At 46.9% G+C, this 19,676-nt stretch overlaps 1 protein-coding gene and 1 long non-coding RNA gene across 5 annotated transcripts in view; one reads left to right on the top strand and one right to left on the bottom strand.

The window, feature by feature from the left end:
* LOC126547179 (cell division cycle and apoptosis regulator protein 1-like) overlaps positions 1-19,676 on the bottom strand; it is a 261,069-nt gene that overhangs the window by 210,864 nt on the left and 30,529 nt on the right. For all 4 annotated transcript variants that reach the window (XM_050195056.3, XM_055062798.2, XM_055062796.2 and 1 more), the window contains 2 exons: positions 11,850-12,067; positions 5,474-5,588 (listed from right to left, as the gene is read on the bottom strand). In XM_050195056.3, coding sequence (XP_050051013.1) covers positions 5,474-5,588; positions 11,850-12,067 — 333 coding nt within the window. The remainder of the gene's footprint in view (positions 1-5,473; positions 5,589-11,849; positions 12,068-19,676) is intronic.
* Positions 273-3,947, top strand: LOC140218449 (uncharacterized). The gene is made up of 2 exons (XR_011894702.1): positions 273-1,707; positions 2,145-3,947. It is a non-coding gene; the product is annotated as an uncharacterized lncRNA (long non-coding RNA).

Below are 19,676 nucleotides of genomic sequence, written 5' to 3'. Positions count from 1 at the left end.
ATGCCTGCATACGCTGTTTCCCCTTCCACGGTACCAGCATATCTTGCAAATCGCATTCACTGGTATCACCCACAACACTACTGCAATAATCATCTTCACCGATCTGTTACACAGGACGTGTGGCATAGTGCCGTTGAAAGCATATTGCACACTTCTAACAGGCACCGCCAAACGCAACACCATTCCCTGAAGTAGGCGGTGAGAAGTGAGCGTCATGTTTTGCTCTGGCATCGCCGACCGGCTTGATTTCGTTTCGGTTTCCAGTCGTTTTCTCAAAACAATAGGAAAATCACCCGGAGCATCCCAGACCACTCAGGCCTTACCAATTTGGCTTGCATCGGCATCTCATGATGCAATGAGTCTTACCCGCCTGAGTCATGTGAAAATGGCGGGAAGCACTAACTTTCCCCTACAGGTACCAGCAAATCTCACAGGTGGTTGCAAGTCGCATGCGCACATATCACCAACAACCCTATAGTGATAGGTAATCTTCACCCATCATTTTCACAGATCGCATGGCATAGTGTCGTTGGAATCGTACTGCATGCATATAAAAGGCGATAACCCAAACATGCCACTATTCCCCGCTGCAGGGTGCGTGAAGTGAGTGTCACGTTTCGCTCTGGCAGCATTGTATTCTGGCGTCACCTACCAGCTCTATTTTGTTTCGGTTTCACACACCGTCTTAAACACTACGCAATCGGAAAACAACGTGTCTCCCGGGCTATTTGGCTCCAACCAGCTCTGTGCGCATCGACGTCTTCTGTCACAACAATTCTTGTGGAGTATTCACTTCGAAACTTTCTGCCAACATTCCCCGCCTGAAGAGGCTGCCGACTATGGCCGAATTCGAGAAACGCAAATACAAGCTTGCCAAAGCCATAAAAACAACACCCATCTGAACCACGTACTGCACAGATTCGTGCAACGCTTCACATTACAACTCACTTTGCCAATAGTTTTAGTGATTTCGGATCGTACATTTACCTAGTTAGTATGGCTTTTTTTTTTTTTTTTCAATACGTATAAACAAGGTTCTACCGTATAAATGCAAGCAATTAAGCATTGGTGACCGGCATGGGGTGAACATATTCGTTCGATATCCTGTTGCAGTGAGTCGGACTTCCTTAATTCGTCAGCACCCATTGGCATGTTCCGTTAGTTGTGATACAGTTACCGCGCACTGGTGCATAAAAGCCGCAATAAATGCCCTTTGTCCTGTTTCTTCCACTGTGTTTTCATTCCTTTATACTGTGGGGATGCGCGGCTCTTGCGCGTCCCCTGATGTTTTTCCCGCATAGCGCATCCCCTGATATGCTGTTTTCCCGCACGGCTCGCGTGGCCTGGCGGTCGGAGTGGTACAAGCGCGGTGCGAGAGATGGCGCGACTGTCGCGCTGCTGGGGGGTTACTTGGGCGCCGAAAGGGAAGGCGCTTGCTCTCTCTGGGTTCGGGAAGCGAGCGGGAGCGGACGTGCCGCCCGCGCGTGCGCCAACCATGCTTCTGCGAGACCGTCTCGCGTGGCCGCCTTCGAACGTGCCACCATTCGCGTGACTGTACACGCGAACGACCAGGCGTTGGGATCCAGCATGGGGAAAACATATTCGCTCGCAATGCGGTCGCGGTAAGTCGGACTTCTAGATTTGTCGCGCGCCCATCGGCATGTTTTGGGGATAGCAACTCGGCTAGCAGGCATTGATCTATGAAAGGTGCAATAAATGCCCTTGTGTGACTGTTTGCACTACTGTATTGTCGTTCCTTTGTCCCAAGAGTACGGAGGAGAACCCCATATCTCCCACAATACCAAGCGCATGCTTTAGACCCCACAACTGCTTGGCTAAAATCACCTTAACAATATCACCACCAACACCCAGAGGATAAAAAGGCAGTCCACGTTTTTCTTTCACGGCACACACTGCTATTTTTCTTCTCTTTCATTGTGGGTGTGCTCCTAGTTAGGTTGTGTGCTTCTTCGGTTAAAACACAGCACAGATCTACTAGAACCAAGAGACTGCTGCCCTTCTACTCAAATGCCTTGGGGAGAAAAGGGAACGAGAGATTGGTTGAAAGACGACGAAGCCTGGTCACCAGGCCTTTTGCTTCAGTGTGGCCCCGACGTCATCCAGAATACCTCGTGGCATTCAAGAACAAGAGCCGCTGACAGACCTGCCTCAGGCCAAATTTCATTACTGCCCTCTCTGGTTACAGTCCTAGACCTTAAAACAGGAACTGAAGCTGAAGTAAACATGAATAATTACTGTGTATATTTACACAAAAAAGCAATGAATCAAGGTCGCTCTTGGAGGACAACAAAACCTGCACCTCATACATGCTGAACCATGGCTAAGTGAAGCTCCAGCACCAGTTCTCAGGAAAGCAGAAACCCACTGGTAATGGGCACTTTGGTAAGCAACACTCATCGCTAGCGAGGGGGCGTAGCATGAAGACTGCACTTGAAACAAAACCCCATCGGCATATCGTGGTGCCATGCAGTAGCTTGCCAGTGAAACAGGCTTTAGTGATATACCGTATTTACTCGCATAATGATCGCACTCGCGTAATGATCGCACCCCTGAATTTTGTCATCAAAATACGATTTTTTTAATTTCCCGTGTAATGATCGCACCCCGAACTTGCCGCAGCGATATGTCGTGTGCCAAGTCTAGCTAATAATGATCGCGCTTACCATCTGTCGAATGCTACACGAACGACCCTTCAAGACAAACCAAGCGGTCTGCACGCACCAAACATTCTAAAGCAGATGCCCCATTTCATTCCTTTCATCACTTTCCGCATTTCCATGACAAAAAAAAACTACAACCACACTTGCCTTTATTATGTGTAGGCTTTATAATGGTCAACAACAACAACGACAACAACAAAAAAGGCCAGGTGCCTTTCGATTCTTCTCGTCTGCATTCGTGGGCACGCAACAAACCGCGAGCGGCAACGATAGCAGTCACGTTCACACTGATACGTTACAAGTGTACCCTATTCATACGCAGATGCTTGTAACACAGCTAAGATATTCGCCCACCCTTAGCGGAAACGTGCCGTATTATGATAGTAGTGAAGACAAATACCACAGTTTCCGCAGCATGCCCGCCTTGTGTTTCTATGTCAGTGGCAGCTAAGCGGGCCCACCTGTTTCTGTCCCCTCAAAGTGGACATGGCTACATTATTGCCGCAAACTTGCCGATATTAACGATATTATTCATTACTGATACGGAAGAAACATTTTCAATGCACGCAGTGTACTCACGAGAAGAAAAAAAATCGTGTTCAGCGCAATCGGCTTGCTCCGCCGGCCGCCATTCTTGTTTTGGTGTCTCCCACTACATACAGCGGCAGCCGCCTATTTGTTGACCTGTTGTCATCCCGCAGCAAACGCAAAGTTAAAAAAAAATTTTTTTAGGGAAATTTAACCCACGTAATGAGCACACCCCTGAATTAGCGTCAATTTTTTTTTACAAGAAAGTGCGATCATTATGCGAGTAAATACGGTATTTGATAATTCGCAAACCTCTAATAACTACAATAACCATAGCAAGGAATGAAAGCGAGAAAGCTTTGAAGAATGTTTATTGCAAACAGCAGTTATCAGCTTGGGAATGGGCTTAACTCTTTCCGAATCGTGCCCATTGGGCATTGTCAGCCTGTTAACGATGGTTTGAAATGCCGCTTTCGAGATCTTCTGCGCCGCTCACAGACACACTGCGCTATCGGATGTGAAGGAGGAGAACTATATTTTTGTTTGCCAAGCAGTTCGCTTTTTTCACCCAGGCAGGCAGCGCGCAGAAGTTTTTGCGATCGTCAAAGTAGAAAGAAAAAACGGCCGCCTGTTAGCGATAGCTTGAAACGCCGCTTTCAAGAGCTTCCGTGCCACTCAAGGACATGAAGGAGAAGAACTATATTTTTTTTTTTTTTTTTTTTTTGCTAAGCAGTTCGCTTTTTCCCTGTCAGGCATTAATTTTTGAACCCACTCCGAAATTTCGCAATCGTCAAAGTAGAAAGAAAAAATTGCTGCCTCCAGGGGTGGCGCGCGCGCTTCGAAAGATTGTAGATCTCCCGATTCCACTGTGTCTGCGGCTGATTTTATCGATTGACCAAGCAGCAGCGAGTCTGAGAATGCTGCCTTTTCGTCAGACTTTGACTCTGAGAGCAACGATGATGCAAGCCAGTCCGGAACATCGGTGGCCGCAGCCCAGCTCGCCAAATTGTAGTGCTTCGACTTAAATTTTTGTAGTGGGATACCTGTTCAATGAAAAAAAAATTTTTTTTTTCTGAGATAGTGCCTATTAGATGGGGCAATACATTTTGTATATCTCAATTTTTTTTACATATTTTTCTTAGTAGATACAAGCGTGTCTTTACAAACTTTGTTAAATTTTATCCCACAATCTTGATTCTGGCAATTTAATCTTTATGACATAAATCTCATTAATAAAACTTATGCGTGAAAAGTGCATTCAAAGTGAAAAGTGCAATATTGAGTGCGATAGTTTCTTCAGAAAAGAAAATCTTGTGTAACCTATATAAAACGCCTATTTTCTCCACGGTAGGTAAAGAGTGTCCACCCGTTCACAATAATTTAGAACTATTCTCATACAATAAACACTTGCACAGTAGTGTAGGGAATCGAACTGTTACAAGCTAGGAAATGGGCCGAGCGTGTCCACCCTCAATTGAGCAGATTCCCCAGGCTGCACAGAACAATGGGCAGTAAAAGCTCAGGAACAGCTCGTGTTAGGACAGAGATGAGCATAATGCGCTTCGTGCCGTCTCTCGCTATCAGTGGATCGGACCGCATGTTGAAGAGCCACAGCGGAGTCTTTACATAGACCTACAGAGGCTAGCCCAAAAACAAGCAGCCGGGAGCAGACGCATGCTCTTCGAATATGCCAGGTAGAAAATGGTGCAGCAGCTAAAAAACAAGGGATTCAGGACAGAAAAAGAACTGCAAGAATGCACCTCTGAACTGTTGTTTTCAGTAACTCTTCTGTTCCAACTTTTATTTCTGCCTTCAGTGCTCATATTCTAGTGCACCAATAAGCATTTCTAGCATTCTTTCATGATTCTGCACAGAACCAGCATCATGAAAAGCTTTCTTTCTCCCCGTTTATACAACCTGATCATTGCCTAGCAATGACAGCATGAAAAATACTTTCCAGTCTGTACAGCATTATACAGTGTTATACTATACTGCAGCTTTAATTTCTATACACAAAAACAAACCAACATACTATTGAAATGGACAACAGAGACTTTTTTTTTAATGGTAAAACAGTGCAGGAAATGAAGATAGACAAAGAGAAGAACACAAACCACGAAGTGCTGTACAAGGTTTCGTGGTGTGTTCTTTCCTCTGTTTTCATTTCCTGTGCTGTTTTACCGTCAAAAGTCATGCTGAACCAACTAGCCCAGCACAGTCTGCTTCTACAAATAATAAAAAGTGCATGCTCGTTAAGTATCTACCTGGTTTGCCAAAAGTTGTATTCGATAGGCATTCCACTTGAATGGCATGTTTGGATTGTAAGAAGCTTCAACCAGAACTCTCTCCCCAACCTTTGGCATGGTTCCCTTGATTACACTGCAGAAATAAAACATGGTACAAATAAGAGGCAGTGCTAGGTTTATTGATCAAACAGCATTAAGGATGCTGCTACATAAATGTCAACACAAGCACATATTATTAATGAAGGGAAAATGAGACATCCACCCATTCGTAGCAATTGCTACAAAGGAAACCCATACGGGTTCCTCGAAAGAAAGGCCTCGCAGTTGAAGAAAAATTCGTCCGGATCCGGGACTCGAACCCGGGACCACCGCCTTTCCGGGGCAGCCGCTCTACGATCTGAGCTAACCAGGCGACTAGCAGATGGTAGGGCGAAGTCAAATTTGTCGACAACTCGAAGCAAAGGCAAGAGATTGACATAATAGTTCTGCGGAAACCCTCAAGGTGGAGAGAAGTAATTAATCAAGGAAAAATGAGACATTCACCCATTCATAGCAAATGCTACAAAGGAAACCCATACGGGTTCCATATGGGTTGCTCGCTTCTCTCCACTTTGCGGGTATCCACAGAACTATTACGTCAATCTCTTGCCTTTGCTGGATGTCTGCCATAGAATTCGAACGTCAGTCATCAAGAAAGCCACTGAAGACGTGACAGAGTGGACTCAGTAGTAGTACGTAGCTGCAAAAAGAGCCCTAATGTGTTCAAATAGGCTATTCGAACACATCCTCTAGGTAGTAGCTGGTATTCAACGGTGCTTATGAATTTATAGATAAGGGCACACTGAACTCTTACGTATTTTTTGTTTGTTTTTTATACAGGCGTCTCGAGTGCCAATTCGGCTCATTTAGAAGTGATTATTTACTTTCTAAACACGTGCGTCGCTTCCTGGTCTGTTTATCTCGCTTTTATTTTATGCCATGAACCTGTTTACGCAGCAGGTATGAAAACACTCTTATGAAAACTAAAACAGTCATTAATTTGGCTTTGGTCCGAAGCAAGTTTCTGGCACGAAATATAGCTGCGTGCGCACTCTTTTGATGCGGTGCGAGCAAAGCCAGCATTTTGAAACGTGCTATGACTATTACATTGCTTTTCGCGTTTCGTGGGTGGTCAGAGCGGCACTTAGGCCGTGTTATCAAGGGGCTTTTGTAACCAATGTGATCAGTCTGCCTTGAGAAACTGATAATAACTGTGACATAGAGAGGAAGGAATAGCCACAAAGCCGCGAAACCTGCTGTTGGTGCTCCTTCTGTAGCATTAGCAAGGCGATGCCCTCTTCTCTTCGGGTTTGTGACAGGCAATGCAGTTGGTTTCAATGAGCTTATTTGTAGGCGCTGCTTTATGATGCGGGTGGGAGTGCAGTCGAATGGTATTTTTCATATTTTGTGAGGTTTGTTTGCTAGTCGGAAAAAAATTGCAGGCAATTAGTACGTCGCTGAAAACACAGCAGTTAGATGTCATTGGGGGGTGCCTGGGGGTGGCTACAAATGCTTCATTGACACTTTGATAATTAGGAGAGTTCTCGAATTAGATAATTCATTGCAATTGTCGAAATAAATTTCCATAACGAAATAATTACTGGCGGCTACTCCACTGTACTGGAAACAATATGCACTAGGTTTTTTTCGAGCAACGCAACTGATCTTTTTTTAAATCTTGGTGCATGATAGTTGGGGCACCCTGTATAATTCACTCAGTAATCGAAATGAGGCCAACCCGGATTCATTCGAAATCAGAATCAACAGCAGTCATGTGCAGGAGCGCTTATACTCGAACTCACAGAAAAAGAAAAAGAAAGACAGAGAGAGGCTGCAGTTTCGCTGAACAGGCAAAGAAGTATCAGTGATAGCGAAGTATACAACAATTACACAAAAGAAGATTACACCACGGAGAGACGCCAGATTTTTGTGGGCAACATGCAGCAGCCCTCCCTGAAACGCTGCAGCTGACAGCAGGCAGCGACACAAGTTTATGCTTGTACTATCGCAGCAGAAGCTTGCATCCTCATAAGCGCAGGCAAATTTGCACTTTTTTCTTAAAAACCAGCCATTAACTGTGCCAAGTGTTATACTAAATGAAGTCGACACGAAAATGCGATCGTTCTGCAATATTTGACCACGAACAGTGCAGCAGTTAGCGCAAAACCTTTTTTTGAACACGTGCAGCAAGATATTCAGGACCCTGTATTAGCTCTTTGTTTGTCTGGTTGGGCTCGGTGCCACCAGGTGGCTGCACCGTGCAGGCCATTCACATTTGCACCTACGTTCATCCAGTAAAACGCCCACGCCGTCTGCTTGCACTTGCGTTTACATGAATGCTAGACACGCTAAAACTTTCTATTGTGGTACCAATCTTCCAGCGTAATGTGACGAGTGACAACCGCAAGCGCAGAGGGACACGACGTCACAGCTCGACATGTTGCCGATCGTTAGATTTGCAGCCCACAACGTAACAAGGGCGATCCATGGTGCTCGCGAAAAGAAAGCTCAAGACCAGCAGTGACCGCGCAAGCTGGTGTGAACACAGAGAACACTGTAACACAAGCAGACGACACTTGTTGTGTGCCAGAAGTGCTCGAGTGTAGTGATAAATTGTCGTTGTGTACTGTTTCTGTTACTTTTTTTATAAAAACAATTTAACCAACATTCCAAATACAGCTGAACCTCGCAATAATGAAATCGGTGGGGAACGCAACAAAATTCTCTTTCGCAAGAATTTCATTGTAGCGAAATGAGACAGCACAGATAGGTAATGCATCGCAGAATGAAACATTACTGTCAAAATTCCATTAGCCTGCTTTGGCAAGCTTTGCTCGAGGATATAGAACTGCATTGCCAACAGCACAAAGTGCACCACATGCATCAATCAGCAGTGGCAGCACTGCTGTGGAGCAGTATTCACAGTCAATTGCTTTCAGAGATACAATCACTTTTGCAAGATTTTGCGTAACTCAGCCGCAGATGCAGAGCAACAGCACTTCACGCAAACAGCAGCATTTCTCCAGCACACGCTGTCGCCTGTAGACGCATCTGGTGCCAAGTGCAAAAGTGATCGTATCTCGTATACCTAAAGGCAATTGATCGAGATTATGGCCCCTTCACGCAAATCTACGTCCGGTGCCAAATCCACACACAATACCTGTAGGGTGGCACCAAAACCAGCGTTCTTGAAGCAAGGGATAGGTATCTCCCGATGATCGCTTAATCACAGCCCGAAGCGTGGCACTCCATGCCGCGACCACCATCTCAAGCGCCATAGACAATTCCACGTCAGTGGGAGGTGGATTTCCTTGTTTTTGCTCACCGAGGCGCACATTAACCCCTGCACTAGGTGTGCAAGAACCAGTGTCACATGTTGGTAGCCACATGCATGCCACTTCAAACAGGTGATTATCAAACAAGATGGCAGCCATGACGTGTTTCCAGCGCATGCAATCGCTTCCGGCACTTGGCTGTTTTTGTAAACAAAAATGGAAGCGCTTACGCAAGTGTAATGCGGTGGTATCTTATGCAATTTTAGTGCAAAGCAATCACTTTGTGCACATTTTGGAGCCTGCTAGCCTTGCGCATGCAGGTACAGTGAAAGCGCGTTAATTTGACTTCCGTTAATTTGGTAAATCGGATAATTCGACCTTTGCGCCTGGTCCCTACAATTATATATAGGAGTCTATGGGACGAAACTCTCGTTAATTCGGACGGATTCCTGCCCACCTCGGATAATTCGGCAATTGCGGGCAGCCACCGAGGCTCGAAAACGAAAATACGGTAAACGCGGCACAAAAGTGATAGCAAAACTCAGCATTGCCATTGACATGAAGTAATAAATTTGGCCAATCCAATCCAATTGGCTCGACTTGTAGCTGGATGGGCGCTGTTCCTTGTTTTTGCATTTGCTCGTGTCGGTGTTATTGACGGGGATAATTTTGTCACTTTGTTGCTGTCGGTACGTTACATCCTTGAACGCTGTTTTGCCGGGGACCACTGGATTTAGAGCAGCTCAGTTATTGAACTTTATTGGTGCTTTTCTGTTGTGCGCCCGTGTCACTGCATTCTCCGCCGATGGCAACACCGGCGAAGTGGCCGAAATATGAGGCCAAGAACTTGGCTACCAAGGTGGAAATTTTTCGGGCCCTGAAGGACGGGCTCTCTCGACAAGAAGCCATGAAGAAGTACGACGTGAAAAGAAGTACCCTGAGCACATATGTGAAAAATGAACAGATTCTTCAGGCGTTCGAAAGCGAGATGTTCCGAGCGTCACGAAAGCATCTGCGAACAGCAGCTCATCCAGAGTTGGAAGAGGCTTTGCTTCAGTGCATGGTCGACTCGCGTAATGCAAACCTGCCATTGAATAGACCCCTCATCATGGCACAAGCCGAGAGGTTTGCACTGATGCATATCGATGCATTTAAAGCATTGGAAGGGTGGTGCGCGCGCTTCGATTAACAGTGCAACGTGGCCTCGTTTTTAAGACTGTGTGCGGCAAAAGAAGTGCTGTCAATGAAGACGTTGCCAACAACTGGAAGAACGCTCAGCTGCTCGAACACATTGCCGCCTACAATCCAGATGATATATTTAATGCTGATGAAACAGCACTTTTCTTTAAGGCTTTGCCAGACAAGGCTGTGACCATGAAAGGAGATCCGTGCATCGGTGGCAAAAGATCCAAGGAATGCGTCACCATTCTTTTAGCTGCCAACATGACAGGAACAGAGCGCTTGCCGCTTGTCGTCATTGGAAAGGCACAAAATCCACGGTGCATTAAGAACATGCCTGCTCTTCCAGTGGAATACTGAGCGAATAGAAAGGCCTGGATGACGTCGGAAATTTTTCGAGGCTGGAGGCAGAAGTTAGACCGACAGTTTTCCGCAAGGAACCGCAAAGCGTTAATGGTGCTGGACAATTGTAGTGCGCATAACAGTGTCACCGGACTGGGCAACATAGAAGTTGTTTTCTTGCCGCCGAACACAACATCAGCCCTCCAACCGATGGACCAAGGCATAATTCAGTATGTCAAGACCAAATACCACAGGTGCGTGCTGGAATGTATGTTCCTGTGCCATGAAGTCGGCAAGCAGTACGACGTGAATCTTTTGAGCGCGGTCAACATTCTTGCCTATGTTTGGCACAACACGCCCACGCACGTCGTCGCCAACTGTTTTAGACACAGTGGCTTCGTTGTGCGTGAGCCTGGGGATGATGCAGTGGCCGAAGTGTCGCTAGACGACAATGTAGATGACTGCGAGGATTTCGGAGGAGTTCTGCCAGATGCGGTGACACTCGCTGATTACGTCGGCATTGATGACGGCGTTGTTACAGCCGGCTCTCTTACCGAAGAAGAAATTGTCAGGGACATGCTGCACGGCAAAGATTCTGAGGAGGAAGAGGAGCCGCGAGAGGAGCAGCCTCGGCCCCCTCGCACTGTGAAGGAAGCTGCGGAGGCCCTCGCTGTGTTGGAAGAATTTTGTTGGGACACTGCAGACAGCATGCGAGCTGCTAAGCACCTGGAAGGACTTCGAAAAATAGTATCCACACAGGTTTCTGCACGAAAGCAGACGAGCATCCTCGATTACTTTGCGCAGTAAAGGTATCTTGATGAAAGTCGTGCATTTATTGTTTTTGTTGTCCGCTCGATAATTCGGACATTTGGTTAATTCGGACATCATTTACGGTCCCTAGAAGTCCAAATTAACAAGCTTTTACTGTAATATGTGGAGTTACATTATGGCAAATTTCGCTGATACAGGATTGTAGTACAGCGACATTTTGTTAACAAGAGGTACGAAATGCATTGAATCCTATGGGCGTTCTATGGGGATACGAAAATATTTCATTGTCACGAGAATTTCATTTTCGCGCAGTTTCGATATTGTGGGTTTCGACTGTATTACGAACAGCATTTGTTCAGCATAAAGTTGGAAAAATTATTGATGACATGACCTGGGTTGCCAATCGGATATCTCGCCCAACTGACGTCAATTAGCATAACTATGTCATTTGATAGGAGGTGGCTGAAAACAAAGGGGAGCAGCACCACTGTAATTGGTAGCAGTGCACATTTTTAAAACCTTATGATAAATTAGGACACTTTATGTGGCACGCTTAAATGCATCACTTAATGATCAGAAGGATCTACCCTAACCACTCAGTATGTTTGTACGAAATCGTCAAAATCGTTTCAGGGTCCCTTTAAATTAACAAGTTTCAATGTACTGGACATAAGAGAGAAAATAAGGAAAAGCAAAGAGGTTAATCAGACGGATGCCTGATTGGCTATTCTGCATGGGAAAAACATTCATAGCCAGCCACATATCACATAAAACCAGGCAGTACTCACCAGGTCTGAAAGAACACGTCTTCATCAACAAAGCCAAAATTATCATGCAGCTTTGTCACGGTGCCTGTAAAGACACGTTGCTTTGTAGATGGCGTGGTAACACCAGTAGTTGCAGCAGCTGCACCAAGCAGCCGAGCAGCTGCTGCTTGTGTTGTGCCATAGCCAAGGCTTGCACCCCCTGATGCTGCCAATGATGCAGCTGAGAGGCCCAGACCAGCCTGCACAATGAAACAAAAAAATGTAAGGCTTCTTCACATTATAATAGGACATACCTGCATATCAGAATACCACAAAAAGTTAAACTGAAATTATTACGCAGTAAAAAACTGGTTCAAGCGAAATGTTTCCCACAGAACAAAGTTCTGAGCAGTAATAAGGCAACAACCATGTCCAGACAAAACTCTTCCGTATAGTGCACACTTTCCAGATATGGATACTAAAGAAAGCAGAAAATATTCTGCATGTGGAAGTAGACATGAGCATAAAACGCATTTTTACTTGAGCACCATAAGCTTATGTTTCTCCGATTGTGCAATGGCTCCATGCCTGTGCACATCAAGGTGTGTGTGCAATGGCGCCATGTGTGCAAAACAGCTGGGGCTGAAGCTGTGTTTTGCATTGCAACAGCATGCAGCCGGCTAGGCACATCAAGCTAATACAAAAGCCATCTCTACTGGAGTTATGACATAGCAGAGACCTCAAAGATCTTGTCTGTGATACTTGTATCCAGGTGGATATTGTTCTCTTCATGGAACCTTCATCTATAAACATAAGCACACCTGCGTCTCCAGATTTAAAAGTGAGTCAGCGCCAGCTATGGCTTTGTGAACATACTACAGTAGACTCATTAAATTCATTCTGGTTATTTCGATTTTTGTTGATTAAAAAGTTGTTAATCAGTACTGTTTAATTAATCAAAACATAAGAATACTGAAAGCTCCTTCAGGAGGTTGCTAATAACATACGGTTGGTTCTGTATGCACAGAAGGCTTCCCTATTTTTTTTTTTTTTTTACTTGCTCCATGTTTGTTGGGACACTGTGTAGATGGCAATGCCCATCAAATTCTGAAGTTAAAAAGGCGAACTCCCCACCTTGTGCTTATATGTACTAAAATAAGTTTCCAGCACGAGCTTTTGATACATATTGTAACAGGGAAGGCGAGAGGAGAAATATGTATATACAGTAGCCTATGTACAGTCAACAGCAAAAGTTTACGAGATGCGGTTTCCCCTTCAAATGTGAATTCCTGCACTGTTAAGGCATGACACTTCATATGTAATGAATCACTGTGTAGGTGGTGAAGGCTATTACATGCTGGAACATTCAATTCGAGGCTGTGTGACCACGCTTCGCGAGAATTCAGCTTCTTGGCAGATCCTGCGTCCCGTAAACTTTTGCGGTTGACTGTACAATGCGCAATGTGGCAAAATCCAGACACGAGCTGAGGTGTGCCTTCACTGTCCGCCTTTCACAGTGTCCTCATGTGCGTGCTTGGATAACTGTTCTGTGACACAACCCTCTGGCAGCAGAAGCACCGTCTATGTGCTGTTCAAAGACACAAGAGGCAAGAAACAAGGTAACCACGGTTAAGGTTTGCGGACATCATACGGTTTGAGCTGCACAACATGCACAATTTCACATTGTGGGCGGCAAGTCAACGAGTCGACGAGGGAGGTTGGAGAAGTTCCAATTACGTAGGTAAGGTCAGTGACTTCCCGGAAAACACGATAAGGGCCTGTGTAAGACGACATAAGTTTTTCGGAGAGTCCGACTCAATGCGTTGAAGTCCAGAGGAGAGCGAGGGCTGAGTGAGACAACAGGAAATCATTGCCAAGGATTAGTTCGTGAGGGCACTGGCCCAGCATGGCAAACAGAGCTATGGCATTGTGTCCAGCCATGCTGACACGTTCGGTGCACATTCCAACAAAGGGAAGCATACTGCCATTGGCAACTCGTACGGCAATCAAAGTAAGAGGTGTGAGCACCTTGCGGAGACAACGATGAAGGTGTGCACTCACTACCGATATATGTGTGCCTATATCAATTAGCGGCCACACTTGCACACCATCTACTTCAACGTCCAAGAGGTTTCCAGTTGTGGGCACAATCAAAAGAGGCTTTTCGGGTTGGGCAGGCAATGCAGCGGCCCCTCCGGGTGCTGCATTCTTTAGTTTTCTGAAAAGCGTCCAGAAGAATTGGGCGATGGTGATCAACGAAGTAGTGGGGAGCGTGATCAACGATTACGTGGCGACAGTGCGTGGCTGGAACTCCGTGCATGCAAGGTTGCATCGTTATGATGCAATTGAGAGCCCTCCCCAAACGTTGAGTGTCTGGACTCCTGGAAGCTGACATTGAAGAAGGACCGACACAGTAGATACATCCAATTGCGGCAGTGGCAAGCAATGTGGCCAATCCCTCAGCAGTTGAAGTAGATCGGCCTGTCATCATGTGTACTGTCGGGCCGTGATATCGGCGGTAAGTGGGCTGCAGGCGTCGAATGGCCGATGGGTCCACAGTTGCACGACTGGGTGCACAAACAGACCTAACACCAGCATCCTCCAACTCCTGGTGTGTAACCACTTGAATTAGCACAATGCTTGGTCAAGATTCGTGATTACTGCTATGAAAAGCAGTAGGGGAAGCAGCCTCTATCTCACGTCAGACAATGCGCACTAAGTCTTCACTTCGAGAAGCTTGGCAAGGCAGTGGGAGATCCTCACACGATGAAGTAGTGGTGGTGTTAGGCAATCAGACAAACCTCGATTGAATTCAGCGGCTCTTCACTTGCTCAAACCGACGGTACTCTGCAATAACGTCAGGCACTGTGGTGCAGTTCTTGAAGTTGAGTAAATTAAAAGCATCGTCAGCAATACCTTTCAACATGTGACCAACCTTGTCCAATTCCAACATCTTGCCATCGACCTTCTGACAAAAAGCCAAAATGTCTTGAATGTAGTCGACGTAGGATTTGGTTGTTTGCACTTAAGTGGCGAGTTTTGTTTCGCGGCACGCTCACGACCATCTGGCTGACCGAAAAGGTCTCAAAACTTCTGCTTAAGAGGAAGCTTTAGCTCGGGTGCTCCTATCTAAATACATGTAACAGAAGAATTCGTTTTTCTCGGCAACCACTACACCAAACTTGATGAGGTTTGTTGCATTTTATAGAAAAACATAAAATCTAGTGACTGTTGGTTTTAAGTCTTTTATTTAGGTCATCAATATTTTACTAAAGATTGGCAAATATCACAAATTTTCAGAAAACGAAACTATCAAGTTTACAACTCCGTAACCCGGCAATGAAAAATTATATTACAATTCTGTGAATCACATCTCATAGTACATCTAAAGTGGAGAAAATTGATACGTTACACATGAATCTAAAAAAATTTAATGTGTAAATACAGCTTTTGCAAAACCCTTGTACACAATGTAACAAATTCACGTAATATATAAATTGACATATTGTATTTGTCCGCTTTCAATGACCTAACAGATGCCATTCACAGAACTGCAATATCTGTTCTTGAAGGAGAGCTATTAATTTGTAAACTTTGAGCTTCCATTTTATTCAATCTTCTGAATTTTCAAAAATTCCTTCAGTAAAATTCAGGTGCTAAATCGAAATTCTGCTTCCAACAGTCAATAGAATTTAACTTTCTCAACTGCAACAAATTTCATTAAAATCGGTCCAGGGGTTATCTCAGAAAAGCGTTTTTTGCATTTTAAATGTATTTGAATAGGCCACATCGGAGTTGGGCCTGAGCTAAAGCTTCCTCTTAAAGAGGTCCCAGCTTGTTTTACAAGGTTTTACAATACAAGGTTTTCCAGCATCAAAGCTGGGTCCCAGCAGTTGGAGGCACTGATGCGTTCGTACCTGTTCAACCAGTCTTCTACGGTGACACTGCCAGTTCCAGTAAATATACCAGAGTCACGCACTTGCACTAAGATGACTGATGGTATTGCAGTTGGCGAAGCAACAGCAAGTGACTCAGGTTGACTATTCAGTAGTCCAGTCTGCATCGTCATTGCCTTGGGTCGCTCGAAGAGTCCACTGTGGAGCTCTGTGTTGCTATAGTGTTACCCCGCACTTACACCAAAATTTAACAAGGAAGGCGAGAGGAGAAATATGTATTTACAGTAGCCTATGTACAATAGGTACCCCCCCTTCCCCCCCCTCAGAGCCTTGCACGTGACGGAAGATGGCGCGCTTCCTCCCTGCTTTCCTCCCTTTTGTGCTCAAAATTGAGCGGCAATTGCAGGCTCACAATTGATCGCTTTCACCTGCACACACGGCGCGTGGCGACGATTTTATCGCCCTTGGACTTTATACGGAACCTCATGGTGACGCCAAAAGCATAAATACACTTGGAGTGCCCATATTATTGCTATCGCAACAAAAAAAGCACTCCAGAAAGAACTTCATTACAACTTACTGTAAGAGATGAAAGTTGTCATTACTCATAGATTTTTATTTTCACATTATTTTCCCCAGCCCAATCTCAGGCACCACATGCCATGACACTGAGATAGCATGTCTCAGTCAACACTGTGGGAAGATGCACGAAAAGAGAATAGGGGAAACCCATCATTTGTCAGCATCATCAGTGGCACCTTCTTTCTTCATCATGGCACAACACAGTTTTTCATGCTAAATATTGTTTGCTTGTATTATGCACAGACATTGTACCCATGAAAATGGGTACATCATTCACGGGGACTGCCTAGAACAAACCAGCAACTGTGAATTCCTGCTACTTCTAAGCGTACACAGCTGGTTCATAGTACTGGCTGCACAAGTGCACAACACTAGGCGAGTTGAGACAAAGCGCAACGTGCCTAGTGCTTCGCTTGCAGGCGTCTCCTTCTACACCTCCAATATATGTCCAATGATATATATAATATAGCTAAGCCAACACAAAGCAATACCTCGTTAAAGGTACTGCCTACCGCTGAGGAACTGAGAGCCTTAGGATTGTGGTGTGATGAGAAGACTGGATGTCATACTGACGGAAACAAGTATGCTTTTATTCCATAAATAAGAAATTATACTTCCAATTTGGTTCTGAAAGTGGCACAAAATGACATGTGGCGTCGCTCAATGGCAAAACAGTGTGAACTAAATAGTGTACCATCATGTGACCCAAAACTTGTGCAAGGTCAGTTATATTGCAAGATACGTTGATCCATTGCTTACATTGTATTTTATGTACTTTTGCTAACTTTTCTTTGCATCATAAAGTAATTTCATTCATAATTCCAGTTAACTTGTGTTGAAAAGTGGCGCTGCCTTCATGCAGATAAATGGAATCATGCATCAACTGTGGGGATCAAGGCGGACACAGCTAGCGCGCCGGAGCTAATTTCCCGCGCAAACCGTGCTTCTCTCTCCCTGGCTCAAATCACCGCGCGAGCAAGTGTCACCAGGACGCACCCTGATTGGCCTCCCGAATGGCGGCCCCCGGGCACCCTCTCCACCCAAGCTCTCTTCCGCTGAACGCTTCATCGCCGCGGCAGATGCTCACAGGCGCGCAACGGGTTCGCTACATGGGACCTTTGCTCCCGCCATCTCCTCGTTCTCGCGCTTGGTGGACCGCTTACCGGTTAGCCCTGCACAGCGGGCACGCATACTTGATCGGTCTTGCACATAAGCGCCGTGACTGTCGCACAGTGCTGTATCTTGGGTGAATAAACCCACGTTTGTTGGCGATCTGACTCTGCAGCCTTCTCTGCACCGTGTCAGAGTCAATGAACCCTGCCATTGCGCCTTTGTGCGTTGAAGAGTGGAGGAGCATCGTGCCCTTTCGTGACCGTCGCTCATAGGGTGAGCCTTGTCCAAACCCATCTCCACATAAATTGGCGCCCAACTCGGTTTTGGCATGGCATCAGAGCAGGCCCCTTCACGGCCCTCATTCCTGCTTGATCCCTTGGCTACGGACTTAATGTCCTTCTACGTGGACAGCACCGCCAGCATGAGGTACGTTCACCTCGGCGACCATCGGCTTTCAGCCACCAGGAACGATCCCTTCTTTGGACAGCCCCTTGGTGATGTCGACCGCTCGGATGTGTACTCTAGTCCTAGCCTTGCCAGTTTTGGGTTTCCTCAACTGTTTGACACACGTGGAGCAGGTGCCTACAAGCCACTCGACGTGCTGTTCCCGCCCATTGGCCCCTTTTTGTCCCAAGCGCAATTGAGTACCCCACGTGCCGTATCGGAGCCACCCTGCTTAGGTGTTGGCACAAACTCGCTCGCTGGCCTCTCTTTGTCCTGAGCGCCTTTCTCAGATGAATTCACTGCAGACTCCCCGCTCTGCCGTAGGCACAAGCTCGCTGGCACCTCTTTGTCCCGAGCGTAGTTCGACGTCCGGTGCGCCACAGGGGAGCCTCCCTGCCTCGCTGTTTGTGCAAAACCACTCACTGGCCACTCGTTGTCCCAAGCGGAGCTGGTAGGCAAGGTCGAGCGCGAGCCACCCCGCTCGGCCGACGTCGCTGTGCTTTCTGGCTGCCGCTTGGCGCATGCGCAGCTGAGCGACATTTTCGACGCGCGTGAGCCACCCCACTCAGTCGTTGATCTGTTCACCGGGCATGCGAGGCCTAATGCACCTGTCGGAGCGGCAACCCAGCTCTCCTCTATGCCGTTTGCTGGCCCCTCAGGGTCGGGCATGTTTTTGGAAGAACAGGCGCAGGTTGGCCCTTCTCAGACCGCCGCGCCTGGCCCGGAGCAAATGCACACTGCAGCTGCACAGCTCCTCCAAGTACTCATGGAAGCGGCGTGCTCGCAGCCTAGTGCTCTAAAGGGAGACCTCCCGTCCCCTCAGCCAGGCATGCCAAGCTACCTACGGGTACCTCTCCCAGAGTACGGCAGTTATTCGGGCCGCATGAGTGCTACGGAGTACCTCGAGGCACTGCAATGCTATCAACAGGCAATGCGGCTGGACAACAGCGTGACGCTAGGCACTGTATTGCCTGTCTCAATAACGGCCCACACAGCACGGTGGTATCGGCTTGTCGGCCACCAAGCTCGTTCGATTGAGGATTTTAGGACGCTATCCGCAGCAAATTCCTCCCTCCTGACTATGAGCGCCGCATGCGTCGCTAGCTAGAGCTTCGCACCCAACACCCCGACAAATCTCTGCTCGAGTATGTCAGGGCTATGCAGGACCTCTATCTTCTTGCTGACCCTTTGGCATCTGACGCCGAGAAGCTGGAGTGGGCCATTCGTCAAGCCCATCCAACCTTCGCCACTTACCTTCGGAGCGTCCGTTATCATGACCTAAACGAGTTGGCCTCTGACGCGAAGTGGATTCAGGGCGACATACTGGCAGCAAGAGCCTAATGCCCGCCGCCACCGCCGCCGTCCGCTTCTCTCAAACCTCGTTGTGTGTGGGCTGGTGGTGACACGTCACCCTGTAATTCCCCAAAATACAAGGTGGCCTTGGCCATGAGAGAACACCGAGATGTGCGTGACCTTTCTGACCGCGCTCTCGACCTGTACTCGCACGCCCGGGCGCGCTGTTCTGCCTCACGAGAACGCGAACCTCGTTCCCTTGCGCACGAGGGAACATCCGATCTTGGTTCCCCTTTGGCTAGCGAACGGAAGCTACCTAGTGCTCGCCCAGGCCCCCTCTGTCGGACCGAGGCATTGTCTGCAACCACTGTCATGAACGCGGCCATATTGCCCGAACATGCAAATCACGCCACCCGACGCAAGAGCCTCCTCTCTCGGACATTCTAGGAGCACCTCCGCCATCTGGAGGACGTCCTCGAAAGGTTGCATGCCGCTGGGTTGACTCTAAACCCGAAGAAAGCCCAAATAGCTGAGACTTAAA

Source organism: Dermacentor andersoni, chromosome 1, assembly GCF_023375885.2.
Source record: "Dermacentor andersoni chromosome 1, qqDerAnde1_hic_scaffold, whole genome shotgun sequence".
NCBI classification, from domain to species: domain Eukaryota; kingdom Metazoa; phylum Arthropoda; class Arachnida; order Ixodida; family Ixodidae; genus Dermacentor; species Dermacentor andersoni.
Note: the sequence above shows the minus strand (reverse complement) of the source record. Positions and strands in the feature narration are given on the sequence as shown.